This window comes from Podarcis erhardii (genome assembly GCF_964252035.2).
Source record: "Podarcis erhardii genome assembly, chromosome: 15".
NCBI lineage: Eukaryota > Metazoa > Chordata > Lepidosauria > Squamata > Lacertidae > Podarcis > Podarcis erhardii.
Window position 1 is genome coordinate 16,619,109 of NC_138505.1, and position 17,813 is coordinate 16,636,921.

At 46.0% G+C, this 17,813-nt stretch overlaps 1 protein-coding gene across 7 annotated transcripts in view; it reads right to left on the minus strand.

Moving 5' to 3' along the window:
- The window catches only part of ARHGEF2 (Rho/Rac guanine nucleotide exchange factor 2), a 112,311-nt gene that overhangs the window by 88,178 nt on the left and 6,320 nt on the right, over window positions 1–17,813 (minus strand). For 2 of the 7 annotated variants that reach the window (XM_081842423.1, XM_081842421.1), the window contains exons 2-3: window positions 10,423–10,830; window positions 4,842–5,180 (exon numbers count right to left, since the gene is read on the minus strand). In XM_081842423.1, coding sequence (XP_081698549.1) covers window positions 4,842–5,122 — 281 coding nt within the window. In that variant the 5' untranslated portion in view covers window positions 5,123–5,180; window positions 10,423–10,830. Of the gene's footprint in view, window positions 1–4,841; window positions 5,181–5,758; window positions 5,812–6,364; window positions 6,397–7,036; window positions 7,069–10,422; window positions 10,831–16,449; window positions 16,596–17,813 lie in introns of those variants that run through there. The other 5 variants (XM_081842418.1, XM_081842414.1, XM_081842422.1 and 2 more) reach the window with 4 other exon arrangements.

A 17,813-nucleotide genomic window follows, 5' to 3' on the forward strand; every position in this document is an offset into this window, starting at 1 on the left:
AAGATGGTAAGGAAGAAGGTGGTATTTCAAGTTTTGGGGGGATCTGAATTGTTTAGGGTTTTGAACGCTAAGGTGAGCACCTTTAAGCGAACAAGCAGCTGTTTCAGAACACAGGTGTTAAAGGGAACCCCAGCCAGAAATCTGACTGCAGCATTTTGTCAGACGTCAAGGTTGAACAGTTAAAAAGGTATGATAAAGTTAATTTTAAAAATTGCCTTATACAGAGTCAGACATATTGACCCATCTCGGTATTGCTTACATTGAATGGCAGTGGCTCTCTAGATTTTTCAGGCAGGGGGCATTCCTAGCCCTACTTGGGGAAGCCAGGGATTGAACCAATGTCTTCAAATCTCCCTGCAAACAAATTAGGATGCTCAATGAACAGGTTGGCTGGAATAGACCTTAGCAAGGAAACACCTTGCTGCCAGCAGGGGGCAACCCAAGACTGGTTTGGATGGGACCATCCAACCAAGCTGAGTTTGGGAAGATCCCCACTCCACGCCACAGAGTTCAGGTGCTTCCAGGTGCAAGTTTACAGTCAAGGGTTGGAATAGCAGTGAAAATGGTAGCTGGAAAAATGGTACAGGTACCAGTTCCTTACACAGAGTGGGGCTGGGAGGAACAGACCTGAGACAGCACCCCTGTGGAGAAGCAGCCAACTCACACAGCACATAAATTCTGGGGGATTTGCTGCCACAAGGTGCAGTGATGGCTGCAAACTTAGACAACTTTAACAGGAGGTCAGACAAATTCATATAGAATTCAGAAGGGTATCAATGGCTACCAGTCACAATTGCAATGTTTCTTTCACTTATTTATTGCATTTACGGTATATCCTACCTTTTCCCTCCATGGAGCTGAAAGTGGGTCTCCCCCTCCTCCTTTAACCCCACACAACAATCTTGCAAGGTAGGTTAAGCCAAAAGACAGTGACTGGCTGAAGGCCACCCTGTGAGCTTCACGGCCTGGTGGAAATTTGAATCCTGGTCTCTCCTAGGTCCATGTCCAACACTCTAACCACTGCACCACACTGGCTCAATGTTTTACCTCTTCTATCTGATGTGGCCAGGGTCAGAAGCAAAAGTGGGCAGAGCAATAGATGTGTACAGTAGGGTACATTCTATTCAAAGTTTCTGTACACACACACACCTCTCTATGGAGGCAAGCAAGAGGCATTAACACAGTTCAAGGACACATTCCAGCCAGGTAAGAGCACTTGATGTAGGTGAGCAGCAGAGCCAGTGAGTGGCCATGCCCAAAGGCAGGACCCAGAGAGGCCTGGAGGGCTCTATTTGGATACACACCCACCCACCCTGAGCTTGAGATCTCACATGCCTGCTTTATGATGCTGGGTCCCAAGAGCTTCCAAATTTTACAGCAGTTTGGACCATTTTCTTCACATTTCCTAGCTAGCTGAAGAAGTGAACTATTTTGAGCACCTGCAGAGAGCTAGGCCCTCATCACTGCAGGCTGTACAATTAAATTGGATTTGGTGTTCTTTTGCAACAAACCCATCTTCCACTCCCAGAAAGCAACCTGGAGGTTTTCATAGTAAGGAAAGTCACAGGAAAATGCACCAGACAGTGTGAAATAACAATTGCTTGATGTAACATCTTATACCCTTCCCCACAAATGAGAATGAATACAGTGGTTCCATGGTTTACAAACTTAATCCGTTCCGGAAGTCCGTTCTTAAACCAAAGGCATGCTTTCCCATAGCAGCGGGGGACTCAATTTACAAACGGAACACACTCAACAGGAAGCAAAACATGTTCTGCTTCCAAGTTCACAAACCAAAACACCTATTTCTGGGTTTGCAGCATTCTTAATACAAGTTGTTCATAAACTAAGCTGTTCTTAAACCAAGGTACCACTGGACTCAATAAGCAGCCCAATGTTTCATAACATTGCCCCGCAAACAAATCTGGATGAATGCCAAGCAGCCTTTCTGTGGTCTGGATGATGGTTTTGTGTGGACACCCCACAACCATTCTATATTAAATGCTTTGTGTATGAGCAGCCACAGGGTGCTCCCAGGTGACCTGTTTATTAAGAATTCAATCCTGATTTTTTTTTTTTTTTTTTGCAGCGAGGTTAGATGACAAAGCAAGTGTTATTCCATATTTTCTATTGCATTTGCTCAATACTTATTTTCTCATCACTCATTACTGCAAAAAGTTTGATCACGGGGGCAGGGGAGCAAATTTGTTTCACAAGACCCCTCAAAAAAATATAACTGTGCAAGCAAATTTGTTGGAATGTGATTGAATCCCTACCTGAAGTTAGTCTGTATTTGTGAGCTTCTACTGTATTAAAATACATGAGCACAAGAACTGAGGTGCATCATATTTCCCACTAAGATATTTAACAGAGTGTCTGAAAGCTGAAAAACAACAGTGCTTGTAACAAGGCAAAAAGGGAGACAGGGATTTTCCAGACATCTGGATCAGAAAATAGGAGCTGTCCTAAGTAAAGAGTGACAGTTGAAGTAAGTGTGTGTGTGTGTGTGTGTGTGTGTGAGTGTGTGTGAGTGTGTGTGTGTGTGTGAGAGAGAGAGAGAGAGAGAGAGAGAGAGAGAGAGAGAGAGACTGAATAGAGCACTTCCAGGTGTGGGTTTATTGTGAGATGGGTGCTCCTCACGCAGGCAATGATTGATTGATTGATGATTGGCCTCCATATCCCACTTTTTTCTCCTAGGAGCTCAAGGTGGTATACAGGGTTCTTTCCCTCTTCATTTAATTCCTACAACAACCCTATGAGGTAGGTTAGGCTGAGAGGCAGGGACTGGCCCATGGTCACCCAGGCAGCTTCACATGGCCGAGTGGGGATTTGAACCCTGGTCTCCCAGCTCCTACTCTGATACTCTAACAACCAGCTCTCAGCATCCACAGGACATCATTAGTATCAAAATGCCATATTGTATTTCTACCCCACCCCAAATTTATTCCAGATGTACCCTTTCAGTTACAAAAAAACCCCACCCTGTGTTGCCCACAATGCATTTGCAATATCTGCTGCCTTCTGGAGCAACCAATTGAAGCCTGGGATATGCTCAGCCCTGCTTAAAGACCGCCTTTTCCTGAGTGAGGTCAGCTTCTGGCCTGAACAAGCACCTGACATAGTTTTCCACTCAGGGTCAAGCCCTAGCACCACCCTTGCGATAAATTCAGTCTCCCCCACCCTTGCCAGCCTAGCTGTTTTAAGCTCTTAAAAGAGTACAAAGGCTCCCTGAACATGGAACTAGCTAGAACCTCAGAGCCTAAACTCTCCTACAGAAATAGTACGACAGATATGCAGCCCCAGAAGCCAAGGCTTTGTCCAGACACCATAGATCAGGAAGGGTTGTTTTCCAAGACAGGCTGCTGAGAGGGAGAGATAAAAGGGGAACAAAAGCAGCAGAGACTGATGGGAAGACCAAAAAGGGACACATGACTTCAGAAAAAGAAGCTGGGCATCACTTGCAGAATCTGAAAGACTATTCCCCCAAAGAGATTTTTCAGGGGAGCCCTTCTCTCAGTCCCATCACCCTCAGAGGCATGCTTGGTGGGCTAACAGGAGAGGGCCTCCTCAGCAGCTGCTCCTAAGCTTTCAAACTCCCTTCCTACAGAAGTTAGACTGGCTCCTTCTTTGTTTTCCTTCTGCCAGCAGGTGAAGATTTTCCTGTTCCAACAGGTTCTTGGAAATGAACTGTTTTTAAGCAAAGGGCCGGTGCTGTGATGTTTTTTATTGCAATTATCTGATAGTTCTTATATGTAGTTTTAAGTCTACCCATGTTTAATTGTTGTTTAATTATTGTCTGTCCCCCTCCCTCTGGTCTCTATTTTATCTGAAAGCTGCCTTGAGTCCCTGTCAGAGGAAAAGGTGAGATATAAATAAATAAATAACTATCATCATCATCATCATCATCATCATCTACCCTCTTGAAAGGACACTAGGATCGCTTCCACATTACCTGTTTACCCAGCTTTCTTCCTGATTCATTTGCAGGGTCGTTATACTCAGATGATTATGTGGGTTACTCACTGAGCATCCATCCTGATTTGTTTGCAGGGAAGGTATATGACTGTCGCATCAAGTAATTGCTAACACACTTTCCTATGCATCTCCCCATCATATTTCTTTTTTTAAAAAAAATAATAATAATTTTTATTAGTTTTCACAACAATAAACAAGAAAAAAGAAAACAAACACAACACAGAAAAAACAAATAAACATAAAACATGACTTCCCCATACCTCCTTTTCACTGCATCCTTATTCCAAAAGATTATTTAGCAACCCTTTAATCAATTTTTCTATTGGTTCTCTTTAAGTTTCCATAAAATTATTATTTACAGCTGTAATTCTCTGTTTCTCACCCCTTAACATCTTAACAGTCCTCAATTTTGCAGCAGTTTTTAAGATATACTTTAAATTTTTTCCAGTCCTCTTCCACCGCCTCTTTCCTCTGGTCACGGATTCTGCCGGTCATCTCTGCCAGTCCCATAAATTCGGTCACCTTTGTCTGCCATTCTTCCAGAGTAGGTAGTTCTTGCGTCTTCCAATACTTTGCTAAAAGAATTCTTGCCGCTGTAGTTGCATACATAAAGAATGTCCTATCCTTCTTTGGTACCAATTGGCCCACCATGCCCAAGAGAAAAGCTTCCGGTTTCTCCCCATCACATTTCTTACCGCAAAAAGTTTTATTTTGTATGGGAGTGGCAGGTTTATGGTCTGCGGGACCCTATGTGCATTCCTTTCTGGGGTTGCCTTTCCCTGTCAGAGTACCTGGAGGCAAATTCCCCTTCACCACAAACAGACAGATGAATGACCTATTACATTTATAATATTACTATGGTTTACCTTCGCTGATCAAAATCCGGGTCATCCTCAAGCACTTTCCCTGGCTCCCAGCTGTGTCTCCGGAAGGAGTCGTAGGCATGACCAGAACTCCCAAGGATGCCCAACCTGCGCATGTTAACACCCAGGAATCGACCTTCCTCCTCCTCTTCTTCCTCTTCCATCTCCTCCCAGCCTCCTGCGGGAGGCTCCACAGCTGACAAGCAGCGGCGCTTCTGGACCCGTGAAGGGCAAGGGGTGCATTCACAGGGGCTCAGGACCAGCTCAGATGCAGAACTGCTCATTCCCCAAGGAGCTCGTGGATCCAAAAAGCAGAAAGGCTTTGCGGAATGAAAAGGGGGGCTGGAGAAAGAGGGTGCTGATGTTAAAAAAAGAGCATAGCCCAGCTTGCAAAAACCATCACACGTTTTTATTACCCTTGTACATACTCTTGTATCGGTTTACCTGCAAAATCCACTCAACCACTTCTATCTATGGAACTGGCACTGTTACAGGTGCTACCTAATACCTGTTCTGCATTGGTGAGAAATTAGGCTTTTTTTTTAGTGTGGTGGCACCCACACTTTGGAACTCCCTGCCAATTGACATCAGGCAGGCATCTTCAGTGTAATGTCTTGATGCTTTTTTGAGGTTTTAAAGAGTTGGTTTTAGCTGTTTTTAGCACCAATAATTTTATTGTTTTAGTCTTTTGTAAACTGCTTTACAGGTTGTTGTTTTATTTTTTTACCATCAAGCAGTGTCTACATGTTACTCATTTATTTCACTTGGTCCTGAAATAAATGGAAAGATCCAACTCTGTAAAGATGCCCTGCCTGATGACTCTCTCACAAGCCCCTTATTCAGGCAGAATCAATACATGGAAGGGGGGGGGAGTGCCAGGATCATGCCCGCTGACCGTAACCACATCAACAGGCTCATACCTATGTAGGCAGCAGCACAGTTCAGGAAACGCAACCATCGTGGAAAGGCAGGGCTAATGGGCGCAAACCCAATCTCACTCCTTTGCCTGGACACACCTATTTGCAGGCCTGCCTGAGGCCTATTTAGTTTTGGCAAAGCGGGAACGCAATTTCTAGAGGAACCCAGAACCCCAACCATCAAATCTATATTAGGTTTGGGGGGACCTCAGGCCCAGGGGCCAAATGTGGACCTGCAGGCATCTCCCAAAATACATTTTGGGTTGCGGGGTGCAAAAATGCCTCAGCCCCTAGGAGTTGGCGCCTTTGGAGAAGCTGTTTGGGAAAGATGCCGAGAGTTCTTAAAAGCCCCTATTCCCCCTCACAGAGCTACAATTCCCAGTTACCTGGGAAGACAGATAGGTTTGTTAAGCCACTCTGGGAAATGTAGCTTTCTTAAGGGACTAAGGGATTCCTAACAACACTCAACAAACTGCAGCATCCAACATTTCTTTGGGGGAAGCCAGAGGGGCACCATAGTGCTTTAAATGTCTGGTGTGGATGTGCCTAGGCCAAATGCCTCCTATAGGCCCCGGACCCCCATTATAAATGGATATTTTTCCAAGATACCTTTGCAACACTATCATTCTTAAAGCTGGCCCGGAATAATTTTAATTCCTGAGGCAACAACCCAAAGGGATCTGGTTTCTCACACACCACCGGCCTGGCATTGGCCATTCAGGCCTACCTCACAACTACCAGCCAGCCCTAGAGTTGCTACGCTTTCTTCCAAGATATTAAAGACCAATGGGAGACTAGGGTTCAAATCCCCACTTAGCCATGAAGCTGACTGTTTGAGCTTGGGGGCCACCAGCCACTGCCTCTTTGCCTAATCTACCCCACAGGGTTGTTGTTGTTGTGGGGAGGGGGAGAATCATGTACTCCACCTCGATTTCCTTGGGGGAAGGAGGGATATAAATGCAACTAAACAAATAAATATGCCCTTATACTTTCTTTTGTTTACTTTGGCAGGCAAATGGGAGAGCAAAAAGGAGGAAGGGGAGGCTCCCCCTTTTAAGTGCACTCCCTCCATTGCCGCCTTAGTTACTGATTAAACTTTGAAGAATTTTGGCAAAAGTGGGCTCTGTCTCCAGCGGCCGACGCCTGAGCGTCTGGATGGGCAGACAAGGGGAACAGCATAGAGCCTCTGCATTGTTTGTGCAACGTTAATGGGGGGCATTAAAAGGGGAGACGGGTAAGACAGCAAAAAGAAACACCAATTTAGATGGCACCTGCAGATACCTCAAAGGGGATGACATAGCAGGTGGGGAGAGCGGCCCAGAAATGGGCCACATTCACACCACACACAATACCTCTTTTAAGCAGTCATGGTTTCCCCTGGGAGCTGTAGTTTGGTAAGGGCACTGAGCTACAATTCCCAGAGTGGGAACTATAGTTCTGAGGGGGGATAGGAAATAGCAATGGAGTGAGCTTGGATCCACTGTCAGAGCCTATAACCTGTCAGTTTGCATTTCTTAGTGCAGAAAGTATTGATCTGATGTGTAGAGATCTTTCCTATTCTAATTAATTCAAGAGGGTTCTGGGAGCTTCTCTGTGAGAAAGAAACAAGCAGAAGGTTCGTGATGTTTGGGTTATTCCTTCAGAGAAGCTGAGAACAGCTGGTTTAAACTGGTTCTCTTATCTCTTCTGTCAAGGTCATGCTGAATATAATAGTAAGGACAGAAGGAGCCTGGGTTTCTCTTTCTATCTCTCTTCCTTCTGATGTGGTGCTCTGCACGTAGTATGCTTAGTGTTAAGATTTTAGACTTATTGTAAGTTATTGTAAGTTAGTTAAGTCTGCTGCATTTGGATTTCTAATGGACAGTGCCAATCCTGAATGTATTGGATTTGTGACCATTATGCTCATTTGCATTCAGTAGCAGTAAAGCTCTGCTGGATGAAATATTCATTGCCTCTGGTCTATTTTTGGGAATCCTGCAATGTGTTTAAGTTGTTACGCTGCTAACTATACATTGGAATCTGCTCTGGATCAATATTGAGTAGAATTTCATGACATAACCCTCTCCCTGTAGTTCCAAGGGCCTAAAATTCCCATGGGTGGACCATTTAATTGAAGTTGTAAAAATATTTATACAGTGGTACCTCGGGTTAAGTACTTAATTCGTTCCGGAGGTCCGTACTTAACCTGTAACTGTTCTTAACCTGAAGCACCACTTTAGCTAATGGGGCCTCCTGCTGCCGCCGTACCACCGTAGCACGATTTCTGTTCTCATCCTGAAGCAAAGCTCTTAACCTGAAGCACTATTTCTGGGTTAGTGGAGTCTGTAACCTGAAGCATATGTAACCTGAAGTGTATGTAACCCGAGGTACCACTGTACCTGTAACCAACTCATCTCTAAATGACTGTGCTTTAAAATGAAACGATATGCGAAGAAAAGCTGGAATTTCAGTTTTGCAGACTAAGCAACTATGTATAATTTACATCATATTGCATACGGGCCGTAGCTCAGTGGTAGAACATCTGCCCTGCCTGCAGAAGGCCCCAACTTCAATCCACAGCATCTTCAGGTAGGGCTAGAAGAGACTCCTGCCTCAGACCTTGGACAGCTGCTACCAGTCAGTGTAGGCAATACTGAGTAAGAAAGGCCAATGGTCTTGACTCCGTAAAAGGCAGCTTCCTATGTCCTTAAAATCCTGCAAATTAATTTTCTGTTTTCCACAAGGAATTCTGGAGGCTTGCCAAATCTCTAGCCTGAGCATGGTGCATTAATGGATCATGAGTGTATATTCAAAGCCCAATGCCACTATTTTAATGAACTACTTTATTTCTGGTACTGCTGGCAGGGGCTGATGGGAGATGTAGTCCAAAACAGACTGGATCCTGGAGACAAAGGTCTGAGTTACATGTGAATTAAGAGTTTTGGGAGGTATTTAGACCAGGGAAGTGTCACAGAGACTTCTTCCCCCACTGCTAATGCCCCAATCCAAATTGGGGACCCTCTGTGGCTGCTTTTAAGTTTTTAAAAGAACTCCTCAGGTAACCTGATTACAGTACTAATTGCCTGAATGCTTAGCTTGACCCAGTACCTATTTAGGAAGAGGAAGTGTAAAAACAGAGTGAAACAATGTACTGCTTTCAACTGGGACCAAAATATTTTAGTAACTAAACTTTAGGATGCCAGACAAGAAACGTGGCTTCATAATTTTAGCCTTCATCTAAGCATTTCTCCACTTGGGAAGATTTGGGATTGGGGGGTGCAGTCAGGCGAGTGGTTAGAAATAAAACATCTTTTGTTAACCCAGCCATAGCACCAAATCTGTACAGCAAAGAGATGCCCGTCATAAAGTCCTGCTCAAACATTCCTTTGGCTTTGATCTTGCACTTAAACAGCTTTCTAACCCAGCTGGGGTCAGATGTGATCATAGTTTTGGAGAAACTGTGTCTCCAACAAGGGCCTAGCAAGAGTGCACCTGTCAGAATAGCAAGGGTGAAGGTAGTACCCAAGGCAGAACCTGTTGGGTCACCCCAAAAGTTGCAAATTTCCCAACAAGGAAAACAAGCCCATATCATTGCATAGACCGTACATTGCTTTATATATTTATTTATAACGATTGGAATTCCTAGGGCTGCATTTTAGGGCAAAGACCTCAAAAGGCAGGATACCCAAACCAAACAGTTTTAATTAACTCACAACAATCACCAAATGATAACGAAGAAACGATTAAAGATAGTAGCATACTTGAGTAGCCAACAGTTGCGGGGGAAAAGGTCAGGTGGGCCAAAGCGCAGAATGAACTCAGGCTTGCAAGAAAGGTTAAAAATGAAACTATAGCTGCATATGTCTAAACCAGCCTTCCCCAGCGTGGTGCCCCACTGACTGGGGGTGATGGGAGTTGTAGTCCAAAACAGCTGAAAGGCAACACGTTTGAAAGGGCTGGTCTAAATACTTGGGCAACTGCTCACCCCCTTGCGATACTGACACCTCCCCTGTCTCCATGGAACATTGCCCTTACCTCTTCTCCCCCCCCCCTTTTTCCGCCACAGTCAAAAAAATTAGAAGTTTAGACTCCTTGGGGCAGAGTGTTAGCCTTTCTGAATGAAGCACCACATACACACCATACATTTAAAGCGCTATACCACTTTAAACCATCACAGCTTCCCCTGGGAGTTGTAGTTTGGTAAGGATGCTTAGTTGTTAAGAGACACCCTCCCTCCATTCCCTTCCCAGAGCTACAATTCCTAGAGCGGTTTAATAATCAATCCCTCTTTCCCAGGGAACTCTGGGAATTGTAGCTCTTTGAGAGGAGTAGGGGTCTCCACACAACTCTCAGCACCCTTAACATACTACAGCTCCCAGGGTTCTTTGGGGGATGCCATGACTATTCAAAGTGCTATGATACTGCTTTAAATGTAGGGCATGAACATGACTAGAGCTACAATTCCCAGCACACTTAACGAACTACAGTTCCCAGAAATTGCAGGTGGGGGAGCCATGACTTGTTTTAAAGAGGCATGAGACCGCTTTAAATGTAGTGTGGGTGTGGCCATGGATGGATACAATAGTTGCATCTTCTAGGAGGCCTGAACCCCCCAACTCCACCCCACCCCACCCCCCAGCTTCAGGAGGAAGCCTGTCCTAGGGCCCAAATAATTCACCTCTGCTCACCTGCTGTGCTGCTCTCCCCGCCAGTGCCTTCCACAGAGTACGAGGATAAGTTGTGGGCCGGGTTGCAGCTGCCCCTAGGATGGCTCAGGGTAGAAAAGGAAACAGGATGATCTCAGCTTCTTTCCTGTTTCCACAGTCAGCTGGTGGGAACTGTGCTTTATCTCCTGCACCATCAGCACTAAATCCTCCAGAAGGTCAGGGAGCCCCACGGTTCAGATATGGAGGAGGAGGACCATGGCAGCCAGGAGGGAAGACATCTTCTCGAGGAGAGAACCTCTTGGTACTATTATTTCAGGCTCTCTTGGCTGTAAGGAAGCTTAAAGGAGGAAGGAAAGAAAGCGGCTCAGTCCCTCTTCTCAAAATCCACGTCTTCGTTTCTCCACTTCCTCCGCAATCCTGGCCCTGGTTCTGAGAATTAAGAAAGGAGAGGTGAGCTTGCCAATTTTATTTATTTATTTGTTTGTTTGTTTGTTTGTTTGTCGTATTTCTATCCCACCTCTTTCTCTGAGCAGCTCAGAGTGACGTCCATGATTCTCCCCATCCTCATTTAATCCTCACAACAACAACAACAACAACAACAACAACAACAAAAAAACAACAACCCTGTGAGGTAGGTTCGGCTGAGAGGCAATGATTGGCCCAAGGTCACCACCCAGTGAGCTTCATGGCTGAGTGCGGTTTTGAACCCTCGTCTCCCAGGTCCTAGTCCAATAATCTAACCACTGGTGAGTGTGCGTGCGTGTGTTGAGAGGGGTCCAACTGGGAGCACATTGGGGGCTCCAAGTTAAGGCAAGCTTGGCATGTTGCTCCCAGGAGATCAGAACAGGGCTTCTTTAGTTAAACTGTGGAACTCCCTCCCACAGGAGACAGTGATGACCACCAACTTGGATGGCTTTAAGAGAGGACTGGACAAATTCATGGAGACGAATGGTTTAACAATAACTCTGTAAGGGGAATATGGGTCTCCAAGGGGACTCTTGGCACCCTTAACAAGCTATATCACCCAAGATTCTTTGGGGGAAAGCCATGACTGTTCAAAGTGAAACCTTAAATGTATGGTGTGAAGGTTTACAGTATCTGTGAGGGACAAACTACAGTTCCCAGGATGCTTTGCTTCAGATGATTGGGGTGTACACAGAGAGGCAGAGAGCAAGCAGATTGCAGTGCCAGAGAGGGGAAGCAGGTCCAGGAGGGCTCTCCTCAGTGGGCGCCCTGCTGGAGGGTGAGCCGTGGGCAGGGCCCCCATCATGCTGACTCCCGGCACCAGCTCTGTAGAGAAAAGGTGTTCTGGGAGAGAGGAGGGGCGCCTGATAAGAAAGCAAAAACAAAACAAAACACCTAGTTAATCATTTTGCGTTCCAGAGTTGTGTGTTATCCTTTCTTTGAATAATGAAGTATGAGGTCAGAAGGCAGGGGTGATCTCAGCACCGAGGAGAGGGGAAAGGGAGTCAACTCTGACCACTTTTGGAGGAAGCGCTTCCATGGGAACCTCAGCAAGTGTACATAACAAAGCGGAGCCATGCCAGCAGGCTGGGCACCTGGAGAAGGGAATGGCAGGCAGAGGGGAAGGGAGAGCCAGTGTATCCCTCGGGATCTCTCTCTGCAATAGGGGAAAAAGAACTTTGCTTGGGGAAGGAAAAGCAAGCCATGAGAGCTCGTCCACACCTTGCTTGTGCCGTGCCTAATATGCACAGGTCCAAGAGCTTTTCCGCTTGTCTCATGTTTTCTAAGCGGGGGTACAAGAGGTTTTTTGTTTGCCCTGTACTGCACACCCATCATAGAGTGACTATTCCAGCACCTGTAACAAACTATGGTTCCTATCGTTCTTTGCGGGGAAATTGTGTGCTTTAAACATGCTTTGAATTAGTTGTGTGTACACAGGCTTAGGACACTTTAAATGTGGAATCCCAAAGATCTGGAAAGCGGCTGAATCCCTCCTGCAAAATACAGTCTAGAGGTGCCTGCTGATGTTTTGCGCTTTTTAAGCTTTGCACTGATTTATTGTTTTCTTCTTTGTATGGAAATCTAAAACCGAACAACAATACTGGATTGGCTAGCACTTCTTTATCAATTTAAACCATCTCAAAAATAGCTATTGTGTTATTAAATTAGTAAAACACACACAAACTTTTGGAGTCATTTCGATTGTACACAGATCCATTTTCCCACATGCACTTAAACTTGGAAGGATGGGGGGCTTTACATACCTTTTTTATTGTTTGGGTGTCAAGTATGACCTCAGACTTGTAGGACGATTTAAGTGGATTTACAATCACCCACAAAGCAAATTGAGTCAGAGATCTTACTAGGGGGCCTGTCCTGAATGAGTGTGAACTCTTTATACGGGCAGGTGTGCCTCTGAACACCTGAAAAGTGCATTCTCCTACAAGTGTACCATTGCCAGTCCCAAACATCTGGGGTTTCATGGGGGCTTATTTCCCAAGAAGTGTGCATCAGGTACGGACCCCATGTGAGAAGAACTAGGCTTCTAAAATGTGAGGGCAAAACCTCTAAAATGTAGAGCCAGTGCAGAGTAGAGTATTGGACTAGGACCAGGGAGGCCTGGGTTCAAATCCCTGGCCACAAAGCTTGTTAGAGGACTCCTCACAGGGTTGCTGACCAGATCACAGAGGAAAGGGATGGAATCACACTGTCCTTAGAGAAAGGGCAGGATGGCAACATATTAAAATAGATAAAGTAATGATTGTCCACCGACCTAACAAATTTGCAAGGGCCTGTTAAGCTCATGCTGAGGCGAAGAAAATCCAATCAGGAGTTTAACAACAACAAAAACAGCCAAGAAGCGAACACAGTTTTAAGATTGTTCCAAGCTGAACTCATGATTCTTGGTCAGTCGCTTTACATTTCTATCATTCCTTTGTAGCAAAAGTCATACACAATAACAGGCTATTTTAATTCTCCACCCAACCAACCAACAAGACGACTTCCTTCCATGCCTTTCTTGCTACATCCAGGCTTTTCAAAGTTGCTTTGAGACATTTCGCTGCTTTCAGACCAGAGTTGCCCTCAAAATATCTCAACACTGAAATGCTATTTTAGTCTTCGTATGGAAATTTAAGAGACACCCTTCAAGATTTGCATTTTAGAGTAAGAATTGTCCATCCTGGGAGAGAAGGGAAAGTCACACTTATCGTGTGTCTACCCAAGCTGCTAACCTGGACTTGCCTCCTGATCAGACAGGGACACTCCCCAGGGTGGTGACTCATACAGAGACCTGATAAGTAGTCATAGGGTCATCTGAAGCCACTTCACAGCAAGTCAAGCCATTGGGTCCATATAGCTCAGTACTCTGAGTGGCAACAGCTTTCCAAGGATTCAGGCAGGAGTCTGTCCCATCCCTACCTGGAGATGCTGCTGGCGATTGAACCTGGAACCTTCTGCACACAAAGCATGTGTCCTACCACTCAGCCACAGACTTTCACCTGCTCCCTGTCTTCTGTGACAGCAGAGGAGGCCGAATCAGGAGTCACTGAATGACCCACATATTCCCGGTGCACAGAGACACAGAATTATCCATCCAGCGAAGGCTGATTGGGAGATCAGCAACTCACACGGAGATGCGGCAGCCAGACTCCCCCCTGAAGGTGGGCATCCAGGAACTTCTCGTGACTTTATTTAACTCATTGGCAACTCTTTCTGAGCCTGGTGGCTGGGAACTGCTGGGTTAAGGACTTCCAGTAAAAATAGAACTCTGGAAGGAAACCACAACAGCAGAACTGGTTTCAAACGGTTGGCGCTCACCCTAATAATGACAACTAGGCATACCCCAAAGGCAGGAGTGGGGCATAAAATGATAAGCAAAGCCCAGCTCCATCACAGGCCGGCACCCTTTTTCGAAAGTGGCCAGCCAGGTGCCTCTCAGGAGCCTGCAAACTTCTGGAACTCAGCAACTGAAACCTGGAGAAATATTGCCTCTGATCCTGGAGAGTAATTGAGATATTTGTCATAGAGGGAAATATGGTGTGTGTTTATGGTGTGTCAGAGGGATTAAGTCCCAAATCATTGGAGCCACACACTGCCTGGGCTTGAGAAAATCTAATGGGGTCCCTTCCAGATCTACAATTCGATTCTTCTAATGGGACACATAGATCACCAACGATCAGATGCAATGGTCCCTGAGCTTTCATTAGCCTTCCAGACAAATTCAACACAACAAGAAAAGAATTAAGAAACCAACAGCAGGTCTGACCAAAGCAGCCCACCCATCTCCTGCAAGAGGTAGGGGTGGTCAAGAAATCTGTGTTACAATACAAAAAAGGGGGCAGGGGGAGGGGGGAGAGAAATGTGCCAGGCAAGAGGAGGAAAAGTACATAATAAAACTCACTTCTGCCGGAATGTAAATAACTCTTGAAGCCTAGGCTCAAGGAATGTCAAAAGAAAGAACAACAATATTGAAAGAGGATGGTGAGTGGAATTCAGAGATAAGGAAGGAGAAAGCCTTAGAATCACAGAATTGTAGAGGCGGAAGGGACCCTGAGGGTCATCTAGTCCAACCCCCTGCAATGCAGGACTCACGGCTAAAGAATATCTGACAGAAGGCCATCCAACACCTGGTTAAAAACCTTCACTGAAGGACACATTTCAAAAGAGTCCAATTCCACTGCTGAACAGCTCTTATAAATTGTTGTGACTCACCCTGGAAGGGTGGATATATAAAATAAAGTTATCAACAGGCTTTTTTTAAGTTTCCAGGCTCATAGGCGCTGCTTTTACTCATTATTTGTGGGGCTTGGTTCTCTGCCTTGAGTTACCTACGCTCCTGACTTGTGGCAGCTTGATATGCTAGCAGCATCTGTATTGTGCTTGGATGCAGGAAATCAAGGTTTGAGAAATGACTTGACTTGCTCCTGGGTGGTCATAATTTCCCAACCTAGCCTACCTCACAGGGTTGTTGTGTGAGGCTAAAACACTGCTCTCGATAGAATCAAGCAACTGTTTCCTCTTTATACCCTGGATAACGTAGGCGTAATCTAGAATGCAGGGGAGGTTCCACAAGTCCAGGAGGCCAGATGCAACTATGCTAGTTATTTGTGGCACACCACCGGCCAGAAAAGGAGGGAATAAAACTAGCTCTCTTCCAGCTTGTTTTCTCCTTTGCAGGATTCTAACACTACAGGTGACAAGGCAAGAATTTGCAAGGCTGGCTTAGAACGGAAAGATAAGCAGCCAAGCAGAAACTCTGCCCCTCCATTGCTTCACACACAAGGGATGCACATGTAAGAGAGAGTTACTCCCTGACACTGCAATTGCCATTGAACGCTGATGCATCATGCCTGAAAAATCTCAAATCAAAACACTGGCAGGATTAATGGAAGCCAGGCCTTGTAGATAACGGACGGCAGAGGAGGAAGACTCCAGCATTCACCACTCCCCGCCCCAGATCGCTGAAGCATTCTTCAGCTACACCCTTGCAACACTAACGCATAATGCCACCGAGATGTTCATCACCCTGCTCATTTATGACAGCTGGCGTGTGCCGCTTGGGATCTGTGCCCTGCGACTAAAATCTTTGCCCTGTTAACCCCCCCCCTCCCTCACAAGAGAAGGCTAATGTGAGGATCATAAAGCAGGTAGACTGCAAGCACTCAACGCCCCCCTCCCCCAAAGGAAGCACACCTTGAGAAAACTGTCTGGGTTTGGCTAGAGGCATAGCATACATAGGAAGCTCCCTACTGAGTCAGACCATTGGTCCATCTAGCTCAATACTGTCTGCACTGACCGGCAGCAGCTCTCCAGGGTGTTAGGCAGGACTCCCCTTCAACCGTACCTGGAGACGCTGGGGATTGAACCTAGCAACCTTCTGCGTGCAAGGCAAATGCTCTACCAATGAGCTACAGCTCCTCAGTTTTTGGAGGTTATCCGCATTGTTACCAGAGTAAAAAGGAGCAGGAAACCAAGAGGCTTTTTGCATCACCAGGGTCACACCATTCGAACCAGCAGCAGCAAGAGCTGCATTAACTGAGAACAGGCCACTGATGCGCAACAGGAATTACAGCCCCTTATTACCCTGCTTTATCTCCTGCCCGTCCTCTTTCAGTTGTGTCCCAACATGGTGCCTGTGAGTGCAGTGGTACCCTTGAGGTCCAGTCCAGCATCCATGAAGCCTCTGAGTCATGAGATGGTGAAAAGGGCTACTTTTCCCTCCCTTTAAAAAGTACCCAGAGCTGAAGGAGGAAGTGAGGAAGAGTGACTCTCTTTCCCACTTCCTCTTTCAGCTCTATGGGCTTTTCATGGCTCAGATGAATGCTACCGGATGTTGTTGTTGTTGTTGTTGTTGTTTAGTCGTGTCCAACTCTTCGTGACCCCATGGACCAGAGCACGCCAGGCACTCCCGTCCTCCACTGCCTCCCACAGTTTGGTCAAACTCATGCTGGTAGCTTCGAGAACACTGTCCAACCATCTCATCCTCTGTCGTCCCCTTCTCCTTGTGCCCTCAATGCACCCCTTCATGGATCACTGCCTGCCGTGGCGAAGGGGCTTGAATAACTCAGAGAAGCTATGAGCTATGCCATGCAGGGCCACCCAAGATGGACAGGTCATAGTGGAGAGTTTTGACCAAACATGATCCACCTGGAGCAGGAACCGGCAAGCCACTCCAGTATCCCTGCCAAGAAAACTCCATGGACAATGCTACTGGATGCTACTGGCCAAATCCCGTGGAAAAGTGACACGTTTGTGTGTGTGTGTGTGTGTGTGTGTGTGTGTCGATCTCCTCTCCTTCTATTTTTCAGGGAGAGGTTAATCCAGGGGAGAGAAGTGACAGGAGGTGGCACCCACCCCAAAAATACAATGCTGCCGACATATCTGAAAAGCTAGCAACCCCTGGCTTAGATCCTAACCTCCTTAGGTCACGGGGCAAAGGTTTCATTTCACTTTTAGTTTGTGCTATGCCGACTTTCTACATTGCTATACACAAGGCAGTTTACAAGATTCAAACAGCAACTGGTCTTCAGAAGCATTGCTGCCTCTGATCGTGGAGGCAGAGCAGAACCATTGTGGCTAACAGCCGCTGACAGCCCCCTCCTCCACAAATTTGTCCAATTCTCTTTTAAGGACAACCAAGTTGGTGACCATCACTGCCTCCTGTGGAAGAGAGTTCCACAGTTTAACTTTGTGTTGAATGCGGAAGGGCTTTCTTTTATCCGTCCTGGATCTTCCAACAAACCCTACCCACTTTTCTCCTATCATAATACTGCGGTAAAATACAAATAAAGAATGTATTGATCCATTTAAATGTTGCCTTTACTACTGTGCCAGTCTTTTAATTGTTTTATTATTGCTAAACGTGCAAACAGAGTGAAGTGCTGACCTACTTTACAGGGGCGGCCCCATCTTTGAAGGCCCGCCCAGTCCAAGAGTGGTTTAAAATA